Raw genomic sequence first — 12,485 nt, forward strand, 5'->3', positions numbered from 1 at the left:
TTCATTAGCAACTATGAATAGAGAAAATAAGATAAATAACTATAAACTATTTAATATTCTCTAATGATTACTTTGTTTTAGCAATTTCAAAAAGTTTACAAATCTTTGTTATATAACATAATCAAGTGTACTAACTTTAACACTTCAATCTATCATAAACTTTTCCGTAAACAGCATCTCTCAAAGGATTCCACTGCTATTTTTTACAACATGAAATGTCAAGAAACCATGAAAATTAACATTCTATCTCAACCTTTAGAAGATTTAGAAACTGACTTATTAATCCCTAAAACTCGGGTTCTATTTCATTTGCCCCAAAATTTTCTCGTATTTCACTCTGAGAAAGAAAGCAAATTTACTTAATAATAAATAATTCAGATTGGATTGGATTGTGCTCCAATGTTTTGATTTTTTTTTTTTTTTTTTTTTTTGAGACAGGGTCTCACTCTCTCACCCAAACTGGAGTACAGTGAGGTGATCACGACTCACTGCAGCCTTGCCTCAACCTCCTGGACTCAAGTGATAACTTCGATCTCAGCCTCCCAAGTAGCTGGAACTACAGATGTGTGCCACCATGCTTGGCTAATTTTTTTTTTAATTTTTCTGTAGAGATGGGGTCTCGCTATGCTGCCCAGGCTGCTCTCAAACTGTTTTAATCTTTTTGAATGAAGAGTTCAAAGTGGAGCATCATATAGATATTATATATATTATGTATTTACAAATATATATTTATGCAAGGATATGGGGAATTATGATAACTTCAGAAAATTTTTAAAAACTTAAATCTATTTTGTGATCTTAAATTAAATTATTAGAGATTTTGGGACAAATTAAAATTTTCCTTATATTCCAAGAGCAATCTCAAAAGCATTCAGCAATGGTTCCCTTTCCTCAGCAAAGAACTAACTGGATATTGTTTGAGAACTTTGTCTATTACCTTTTATTTATATGTCTTAGAAATTATTCTCTATATGAAGCACACAGCCATTTGATTTTATTTCAAGACACATGCAGAGGTCTTGTCATCAAGAGATTAGCAACATAATGTAAATGACTATCATCAGAAGTAATACCTTAATCTCTAGAGTAAGCAATAGAAAGGATGGAAGCAAAGTCAAAATATCATAGAAAGTTTGAAAAAGGATCTGTGCTTGGTTATTCTGACTTCTACAGGTGAAAGTTACCGGCAAAATCACTTATTTTGCTGCTTTAAAGATTTCTTACAGAAAGAGTCTTCTCAGCTCCACTCTAAAATATTTCTTTAATAAATACGAATGTTGATGATATCAAATGCTTAATTAGAACTGTTTTATTCTTATTGTTTTTGTTGATCCAAATATCTAAATTATCACCAGTAGTGATATTCTACCAAAAAGGTATGAGGATACCAAATTTTCATTGTCTACTTGGTCTTAAGGCTGCTCAAACTCTTCCACGTGTCATTTTTAAATAACCATGTAATAATTATAAGCTGTAAAGGAGAACAAAATTGAGGATATTTAGAGTGGGATTTCCTGGTAATGGAAGTATATTAAACAATGGCTCTGTTTGGCATAATAATCCGATAATTTGCTAAATATTTCTTGAATTTTTGGCAGTGAGATTTGATAAACATCATATTAATGAATATCCAACTAATATTCTACAGATACTTAAAAGAATATGTTCCAAACATCTTACACAGAAATTACTGGGCCAGGCAAGGTGGCTCACACTTGTAATCCCAACATACTGGGAGGCCAAGGCAGGCAGATCACTTGAGCCCAGGAGTTCAAGACCAGCCTGACCACATGGAGAAACCCTGTCTCTACCAAAAATACAAAAATTAGCCGGGCGTGGTGATGTGCACATGTAGTCCCAGCTATTTGGGAGGCTGAGGTGGGAGGATAACCTGAGCATGGGAGGTAGAGAATACAGTGAGCTGAGATTGTGCCATTACACTACAGCCTGGGTGACAGAGTGAGACTCCGTCCCCCGCAAAAAAAAATGAAAAATAAAAAATACAAAAATAAAAATACAAAAAAAAAATTAGCTGGACGTGGTGGTGCACGCCTGTAATCCCAGCTACTCGGGAGGCTGAGGCATGAGAATCACTTGAACCTAGGAGGTGGAGATTGCAGTAGCCGAGATCGCACCACTGCACTCCAGCCTGGGTGATAAGGCGAGACTCTGTCTCAAGAAAGGAAAGAAAGAAAAGAAAGAAAAGAAAGAAAGAAAGAAAGGAAGGAAGGAAGGAAGGAAGGAAGGAAGGAAGGAAGACGAAAGAAAGAAAGAAAGAAAGAAAGAAAGAAAGAAAGAAAGAAAGAAAGAGAGAAAGAAAAAGAAAGAGAAAAGAAAAATTACTGTACTGAACTATGTGCAAATAAGTAATGTACTTTCATGCCCCCATTCGCTTTCTACACATCAGTCTCCGACCTCCTCATCCACCCGGTGAATTTAGCCACTAGGATACAGTTGAAATGCTTCCTCTTGAAGATGCCTTCTGATTATGCCTTTTCCCTCTTAAATTTTTTCTTTTGAAATATCAAATTTATAGAAAAGTTGTAAAAGTAACACAAATAACTCCTGTAATACTCTGAATCACCAATTTTTAACATTTTGTCACATGCTTCATTATTCTGTGTGCCAGTGTGTGCAGACCGTTTTTTTAGTAGTTTGTGATACTATCCATTCAGTTCCTTCCAGGGGAACGGGGACTACGGCTGAATGGTTTAGCGGTAGTTTTTGGAATATAAGGAAAAGTCAAATGTATCACCAATTACTCTCAAGTAGTATCATTCTCCTTTACTCCTTTAATATTTCTCATAGCTCATCTTACAACAAGGATTTTCTTTTACAGAATCACAGTATAGTGATCAACTTCAGGAAATTTAACACCGAGTAATCTACTCCATAATCTAATCTATAGCGTATATTCCAATTTTGCCAACTGTTTTAATAACATCCTTTAAGGTAATATTTTCCCCCCAAACAGGAACTGGTCAGTGAAACACTGAATTGTCATGTTTCCATTGTCTCTTTTATTCTGGAGAGTTCCTAAGCAGTTGTCTTTCACGGCTCCCGCAAATAAATAAGGACACACACACACGCACACACACTGTTCTCTCTCTCAGTAGGACAAATACCCAAAACCAATATGTTTTTTTTTTTTTTTTACTTCACTGAACAAAGGAAAAATCAATAGGAATTTTTTTCTGCCTTCCCTAAGCAGAGCTAGTAACTCCTGCTTCACTGATCTCATAGTACTACCTCTATTAGGCTCTTATAATTATTTGTTTGACATCTATTTTCTTCACCAAATTGTGAACATCTTAATGCCTAGGGACATGTTTTATTCCTTTTCAGTTTGCCCGTAGGTACCCACGAGGTGGCTGTCAGAAGTAACTGGAATAAATGACTACTGTATGATTTTGTTAAGTATTTAGACCAATAATGAATGTTTTTTGAGCTCTGCTCTGTGCACGCTCTTTTATGCATTAGCTCATTTAATTTTTATTACAACTCTGTAAGATGAGGTACTATAATCATATGTTACAGATGAAGGAAATGAGGCACGGAGAAATTAAGTAATTTGCCCAATATAAATAGGAGAGTTTATATCCAAACCCAGGAGCTCTGACCCCAAAGTCTCTGCTTTTTTGCTACACTAATACCCTGTGGCTCTACAATGACACCAGACACAGCTACGCAAAACACTGGTCTGTGTCTAAATCTAATGACCATTGAGTTGGAAGAGATTCTTTCTATGTTGAAAACAAACTGGATAACTACTGAGTTTAAGAAATAAAATGAAATGAGTGTACTCTGGAAAAGAGGTCAAAGAGAAAAGACACCCTTGCTATATATGATTAAAATTAAAAATAAAAGTGATTGTTTATTAATGGGTAATACCTTTTCTTTGAGATAAAGTCTCACTTTGTCAACTAGGCTGGAACGCAGTGGCACGATCTCAGCTCACTGCATCCTCGATGTCCCGGGTTCCAGCGATCCTCCTGCTTTAACCCCCCAACCCTGAGTAGCCTGGACTACAGGCATGGCCACCACACCCAGCTAATTTTTGAATTTTTGTAGAGATGGGGTTTGGCCATGTTGCTCAGGCTGGTCTCAAATTCCTGAGCTCCAGCAATCCACCTTCCTTGGCCTCCTAAAGTGCTAGGATTACAAGCATGACCCACCGTGCCTGGCCTTAATGGGTAATATCTTATGAACCTAGCTGAAGAATATATTCCTTACTACCTGATACTCATCATTATCCTTAGTTGTCTATAAGTGTATCCTGTCCAAGATTTTATATGTCATGTAAGTTTTTTCTTAACTCAGTATGAGACTTCATTGAAATATTTACCCTGCTTTTCTTGAAACTCCTACCAAATGCTACATCTACTACGGACATATGTGCCCACTGCAAGGGGAATTCCAATAAATTATGAATTTGTCTCTAATTCACTGTACTAGGAGTTCAGTCTAGGTGTGAAATAAAACATGTAATCAATTCTTTTTTATTAGTAATAAACTCTCTAGATTTTCATAAGAGTGGAGTTGGTAATTTGGTGGGAAATTAAATCCATTAAAACCTATGACTAGGCTGGGCACATGGGCTCATGCCTGTAATCTCTCCACTTTGGAAGGCCAAGGCAGGAGGATCACTTGAGGCCAGAAGTTTGAGATCAGCTTGGGCAACATAGCAAGACTCCCTCTCTAAAAGGAAATAACCTAAAAACCCCAAAACGAACAAACACAAAGCCCATGATCATATTTATGTGCTTTTTTTTTAAAAAAAATTAACTTTTCAAAAAAACCACCTAAGAAAGTTAACTGTTATTAACTTTCTTTCATATGTACCTGAATCATATGTCAGTACTGAAAAATTAAGTATGTGGTAAAATCCTCTTCATGGTCTTTTTTAAGAGTTGAGAGATTTCTTTCAATAGAGATTGCAAGCTCTTTATGTTATGAATATACTCACACATGCACAAAAAGAATGACAGAGCAAGCCTGGGCAACATGACAAAACCCCTTCTCTACAAAAAATAAAAAAACAAAAATTAGCTGGGTGGTGGCATGCTCTTGTAGTTCTAGCTACACGGGAAGCTGAGATGGGAGGATTGATTGAGCTTGGGAGGTCAAGGCTGCAGTAAGCCATGAATGGGCCACTGCACTCCAGCCTGGGCGACAAGAGTGAGACTCTGTCTAAAAAAAACAGGAATGATAACAAGCAAATGCTGCATAATGTTAACAACTGGTGGCCAGGCGCAATGGCTCACACCTGTAATCCCAGCACTTTGGGAGGCTGAGGCAGGAGGATCACCTGAAATCAGGAGTTTGAGACCAGCCTGGCCAACATGGCGAAACCCAGTCTCTACCAAACAATACAAAAATTAGAATGGCGTGGTGGTGTGCACCTGTAATCCCGGCTACTTGGGAGGCTGAGGTGGGAGAATCTCTTGAACCCAGGAGGTGGGGGTTGTAGTGAGCCGAGATCTCACCACTGCACTCTAGCCTGGGCGACAAGAGTGAGACTCTGTCTCAAAAAAAAAAAAAAAAAAAAAAAAAAGAGTCCACTATTTCTGTAACTTTTTTCTGTTTTTCAAAGTAAAAGGTAAAAAAATATTACCTACAAACTCTATTGTTTCATATTGAAATACTGGTTGATCTTCCTCAACGAACCTCATTAAAGTTATTACTAAGTTTTCCTGTTAAGCTTTAAACTAAATTAATTCCTCTTGAGAGAGAATAATTTTTATTCTTTCCATTACTAAATTTCCAAGGAATGACCAGGGAGTTAGGAGAGTAAGGGAACATTACTTGCCTTTGAATAGTCCAGTTCTGAAATGAGAGAGTTAACATGTCCTTAGTAAAAAAGGACAGACATTGATTATTTTCTGAGACAAGGTCTTGCTCTCTGTTGCCCAGGCTGGAGTGCCATGGTGCAATCTCAGTTTATTACAGCCTCCAATTCCTAGGCTCAAGTGATCCTCTCATCTCAGTCTCACAAGTAGCTGTGACTACTGGCGTGCACTACCATGCTCAGCTAATTTTAAAAATTTTTGTAGAGATGAGGTCTCACTATATTGCCCAGGCTGGTCTTAAACTCCTTGGGTTCACGCCATCCTTTCACCTCAGCCTCCCAAAGTGCTGGAAGTACAGACATGAGTCACTGTGCCTCGCCTATATACCTTCGTAGAGAAATGTCTAAGTCTTTTGCTCATTTTTTTAGTCAGCTTGTTTTTGTTGTTGAGTTGTAGGAGTTCTTTATGTATTCTGGATATTAATCTTTTATCAGATACATAATTTACAAATATTTTCCCATTCTATAGATTGCCGTTTCGTGATACTGTTTTGGCTCAGTACTCATCCAAAATCAATTCTGTCTCATGTTAAGCCTACTTTGGGATGAGAATCATAAGAAAGAAGGCTGGACTAGTGTGACTCAAAGGTTATTACATCCCTTTAGTAGTAGAAAACACAATCCTGGAACAGTTTTAACCCACTGTTTTAATTTAAAGTATCTGCTTTGGTGATATACCAAGAGAGATTTATTCTTGGATTTAGTGTTTAAATATTATTTGTTTTATTTTCAAAAATCAGATTTATGATAAAACAAGATGGAAAAACAACTATATGACAAGAAATTGGAAGATACCATATATAGTTACTCAAAATTATTTCAAAGTACATTGTTAGGCCTGGTGCAGTGGCTCATGCCTGTAATCCCAGCAGTTTCGGAGGCCAAGGCAGGCGGATCATTTGAGGTCAGGAGTTTGAGACTAGCCTGACCAACATGGTGAAACCCCATCTCTACTAAAAATACAAAAAAAAATTAGCCAGGTATGGTAGCACACGTCTGTAATCTCAGCTACTCAGGAGGCTGAAGCAGGAGAATCGTTTGAACCTGGGAGGTGGAGGTTGCAGTGAGCCGAGATTGCACCACTGCACTCCAGCCTGGGTGACAGAATGGGACTCCATCTCAAAAAAAATAAAAATAAAAATAAAAAAATAAAACAAACAAACAGGCCAGGCACAGTTGCTCACACTGTAATCCCAGCACTTTGGGAGGCCGAAGGCAGGCGGATCACTTGAGGTCAGGAGTTTGAGATCAGCCTGGCCAACATGGTGAAACCCTATCTCTACTAAGAAAAATAGAAAAATCAGCTGGGTGTGGTGGCGGGTGCCTGTAATCTCAGCTACTTGGGAGGCTGAGGCAGGAGAATCACTTGAACCTGGGAGGTGGAGGTTGCAGTGAGCCAAGATCTCACCACTGCACTCCAGCCTGGGTGAAAGAGTGAGACCGTGCCTCAAAAAACAAACAAGGTACATTGTTGGTTTATTGTTACTCATGGCAATATATATTGTTATATATATTGTTGGAACAATGTTATATTATTGTTGCCATGCAACAATTTATATTGCATGGCAATATAAATTGTTACATATATAGTTACTCATGGTAGATATATAGAATATATATCTATAATATATTCACCTTATAGATAATACTTTATTGTTCTTTTCAAATTTAAGCCCCATAAGGTTCATTACAAACTACCATTTTCATTTTTCTTCTCAGATAAATTTTGTTTATTTATTCATTTACTTTTAAGACAGGGTTTCACTCTGTCATCTAGGCTGGAGTATACTGACGCAAACATGGCTCACTGCAGCCTTGACCTCCTGGACTCAAGCAATCCTCCTGCCTCAGCCTCCCTAGTAGCTGGGACCACAGGCATGCACCACCATGTCCAGCTAATCTTTTTTTTTTTTTTTTTTGTAGAGACAAGGTCTCACTTTGTTGCCCAGGTTGGTCTTGAACTCCTGGGCTCAAGTGACCCTCTCACCTTGGCCTCCCAAAGAGCTGAGATTATAAGCATGAGGCACCTTACCCCACCTTCTAAGATACATTTTAGATAAATTTCTACAAACTGCTTTTTAAACATAATTTTACATTATTATTTTAATGTATAATTCAATCTTCATGCAAGAAGAAAAAGAAAAAATCACTTCTTGATTTATAAGTAACTTTATAACATAATTCTTATATCCAAAGAAAAAAAATATAGCCAGGCATGGTGGCTCATGCCTGTAATCCCAGGACTTTGGAAAGCTGAGGCAGGCAGATTGCTTGAGCCTAGGAGTTCGAGACCAGCCTAGGCAACATGGTGAGACTCTATCTCTACAAAAAATTTAAAAATTAGCTGGGCATGGTAGCACACATCTGTAGTCCCAGCTATGTGGGAGGGTCGTTTGAGCCCAGGAGGTCAAGGCTGCAGTAAGCCATCATTGTATCACTGCACTCCAGCCTGGGTAACAGAGCAAGTCCCTGTCCCAAAAACAACACAATAAAATAGATGATATGCAAATAGTTAACAAGCTCATAAAAGATACTCAACATTATTAGTCATTAGGAAAATTAAAACCAAAACCACAATGAGCTACCACCTTGTATCCATTAGGATGACTATTATTAAAAAAAAAACAGGCCAGGCATGGTGGCTCACGCCTGTAATCCCAGCACTTTGGGAGGATGAGGCAGGTGGATCGCCTGAGGTCAGGAGTTCGAGATCAGCCTGGCCAACATAGTGAAACCCTGTTTCTACTAAAAATACAAAAAATTAGCTGGGTGTGGTGACAGGCGCCTGTAATCCCAGCTACTCGGGAAGCTGAGGCAGGAGAATCGCCTGAACCTGCGAGGCGGAGGTTGCAGTGAGCCAAGATCATGCCATTGCACTGCAGCCTGGGCAACAAGAGTGAAACTCCATCTCAAAAAAAAAAAAAAAAAAAAAAGAAGAAATTAATATGGTTTGGTAAAGATGTGGAGAATTCAGAACCCTGTGCACTGTTGGTAGGAATGTAAAATGGTGCAGTTGCTATGAAAAACAGTGTGGTAGTTCCTCAAAAAATTAAAGATAAAATTACCATATGATCCATCCATTCCACTCCTGGGTATATACATAAAATAATTCAAAACAAGGTCTCAAAGACATGTTTGTACACACACATTCACAGAAGCATTATTTATAATAACCAAAAGGTAGAAAAAAATCCAATAGTCAGCCAGGTGTGGTGGCTCGCGCCTGTAATCCCAGCATTTTGGGAGGCCAAGATGGGTGGATCATGAGGTCAAGAGATTGAGTCCATCCTGGCCAACATGGTGAAACCCCACCTCTACTAAAAATACAAAAATTAGCTGGGTGTGGTGACATGCACCTGTAGTCCCAGCTACTCAGGAGGCTGAGGCAGGAGAACTGCTTGAACCCAGTGAGCCACTGCACTCCAGCCAGGTGACAGAGCAAAACTCCATCTCAAAAAAAAAAAAAACAAAAAAAAAAATTCAACGGTCTATCAGCAGATGAATGGATAAAATATGGTATAACACACCAATGAAATATTATCATCTCTCAAAGTTTATTTGTAAGCGTCATTGATGTTGTGTATTCTAGTGTAAGTTTCTTTCCTTATCTGAATGAACCACAATTTATTTACCCTTTTCTGGTTGGCAAACAGGGTTTGCTATTACTGACACCTGCTATAGACTTTCTTGTACATTTCTCTTGGTATACATGTGCCTGCATTTTGTTTCTTTAGAGTATATATTCAAGGGTGGAATTGCCTAGTCATACAGTATGCATATTTTTTAATTTAAAAGGTAATGCCAAGCAGTTTTCCAAAGTGGGTTATACAGTTTACATTCCTAACAGAATGCAAATAGTTCATGCTGCTGTTTATGGATATTTTCAGACTTTCAAATTTCTGTAATCTGATGTGTATGTAATGGTATCCTGTGGTTTTAACTGCATTTCCTTGACTATTAATGAGTTTGAATACACGTTTACTGCCATTTTGGATATCCTGTTTTGTGAAGTGATTCAAATCTTTTGCCATTTCTCATCTCTTCTAAGGCTTGTCTTTCCATTCCACATTTCTATTTGTTCTTGTTGTTGCTGTGCATTAATTAAAACTGAGTATATTCCATATTTATTCTAAGCGTTACAGTTTCATTGATCAGACATGGGTAGTTTCTCTGTATTCATTCTTTTTTTTTTTTTTTTTTTTTTTTTTTTTGAGATGGAGTCTCACTCTGTTGCCCAAGTCGTCTCCTGCCTCAGCCTCCTGAGTAGCTGGGATTACAGGCATGTGCCACCACCCCTGGCTAATTTTTGTATTTTTAGTAGAGACTAAAAACATGATTTCGCCATGTTGGCCAGACTGGTCTCAAACTCCTAGCCTCAAGTGATTCTCTCCCCCTTGGACTCCTAAAGTGCTGGGATTACAGGCATGAGCCACCGCACCTGACTCTCTTTATTCATTCTTTGAAGCCCAAAATTACTACTACCTAGTAATAAGAGTACCTGCTGCCTTTGGACAAGCATGAGTACTCATCAATGAGTGTCTCTTTTCTCATTTCTAATTCTTTACACAATTTCCCTTGATCTTTTAAAGGTAGGAGTGATTACCAAAGTGAGCACGTGAGAGATGGAGATTTTCTGGTGACAATCCATCCATTTCTCTCTATTACTGCTACTGATTTTCACTGACTCTAGCTAACATCTAAGAACTTCTGTCTACTTTCAGATTATGGCCCCTTTTCAACTATAATCCCTACATATCTTGCTCAGTAAAATGTTCTTTCTCAACTGTTTTTTTTTTTTTTAACAGGGTCTTGCTATGTTGCCTAGGCTGGCCTTGAACTCCTGACCTCATGTGATCCTCCTATCTCAGCCTCCCAAGTGGGTGGGACTATAGGCTTGTGCCTCCATGCCCAGCTTACAACATTTTTACTGCTCTTTAGAAGCAAAGTATCTTTCTGTTTGATTATTTTGTACCTCTCCTTTAGGATACCACATCGTTGGTTTAGATAAGACAATTAACTTTTTCCATCTAATCCATGGTATTAACATTAAAATAAAAGCCAAAATAATTCTATGTATACCTTGTAGGCATCTAGGCAAGGAATATATATGATTATTTCTAATGAATAAGTATTCTTATCTTATCTCTTTTTTACGTTCTTTTTTATGGGGTGCTACCACCCACAGCATTTGATGCTAAAGGTAGCCAGCTTTTATCCGCAAATAGATGAGCAACTTCATTGTGTAGTCTCCATGGATACTAATGGATCCATAAAGAACTCATCAAAAGATATGCAGGCTTCATATGAATAATATATAAGCAGTCCCAGATATATATTTGGATGCCTAAATTTTTAAAAATAAGGTTCATGTCTAATTAGAAGTCCTATCATTAGTCTTAGAGTTGCCCTCTAATATCGGCCAACATTTAAAAATGCTGGTTTGATCATATAATTAAAAAGAAATTTCCCCCTACCTAGATGATTGCTTTTTTAAAATCCTTGCTGCTAGGTCTGCATTTAAGATCAGGTCACTGACTATAATGGCCTGACTCATCCTAAGCCACAGCTACTTTTGCCACCAATTAATCACTAGCCTCCAAACCCTCTTAGCCAATGTGACCAGGACTAGTGGTTGGCTAGTTAATTAAAATAGAGAAGAGAATCTTTTTTTTTAAGTTATATATATTTTTTTAATGTGTTGCTTTGGTCCTAGCTAAGAGAGGAAGAATACAACACTGCACAGAAAAAAATACTAACTTCAAAAGTTATTTCCTTTATAAGATAAACAAGATAGAAATTTAGAGCAATGTTATATATAAAAATTATTAATTACTTACATAAAATAAGAATTAAAAGACTGGTACTGTGTGTCTCCAAAATTAATTTTAAAAAGTAAACTCTTTTCTATTAGATAAGTACTTTGAAATTCTGTTATAAAATCTTACCTTTAGTAACTCAAAGTAGTGCCAACAGTGATACACTGGCACCAGCATAAGACGTGGAAGGACATAACGAACTGCCTCTTTAAAACCATCAGCAATGGACTGGAAAGCAAAAAGATATCACAGTATGCATGTCTCTGACATCAAGGATATGCAACAGCAGTGCCTAACAGAAATGGCTACTAAAAATTTGAGATACAGACTTATCAAAACTACAACAGAATGCATGTTCTATATTGAAACTGAAGTGCTATCAAGTTGTTCTTTTCTCCCTTTCCTCCTTTATTAGAGAAATATATACATTAATTTTCTTTTATATGGCTAAAATAGCTTTCACAATAATCCTCTACAGCTTATGTTCTGGCTTCCATATACCCTAAAGGAATTCTGAAAAGCTATGTACCCTCCTGCACAATTTTAAAATGTTTTAAATTTAAATAGTTACAAAAGATGCATTTCAGGGAATGCTGTATACTGTAAATGTGATTTGTAAGTATTTCACCAGACAATAATTGAATAAATTTCAGATTTAGCTCTTTTATGAAAAATGTCTGTCATACAACTTAATTGACAAAGCCGATCTTTGTCAAAATAAACAGCAACATCAGACTCAGTTTGTCAGAAGTCAAACTTTATTGTTAAATTCAAACGAACATTATTAATGTCATGGTCTCAAGGATTAGAAGTCTCTGGAG

General features: G+C 37.3%; 1 protein-coding gene across 1 annotated transcript in view; it reads right to left on the minus strand.

Annotated features, from left to right (window-relative positions):
• SOS2 (SOS Ras/Rho guanine nucleotide exchange factor 2) overlaps window positions 1-12,485 on the minus strand; it is a 113,672-nt gene that overhangs the window by 43,192 nt on the left and 57,995 nt on the right. Inside the window, 1 exon segment of the mRNA XM_030810181.1 lies at window positions 11,794-11,892. Within this exon segment, the coding sequence (XP_030666041.1) occupies window positions 11,794-11,892 (99 nt within the window).

This window comes from Nomascus leucogenys, chromosome 1a (genome assembly GCF_006542625.1).
Source record: "Nomascus leucogenys isolate Asia chromosome 1a, Asia_NLE_v1, whole genome shotgun sequence".
Classification (NCBI taxonomy): domain Eukaryota; kingdom Metazoa; phylum Chordata; class Mammalia; order Primates; family Hylobatidae; genus Nomascus; species Nomascus leucogenys.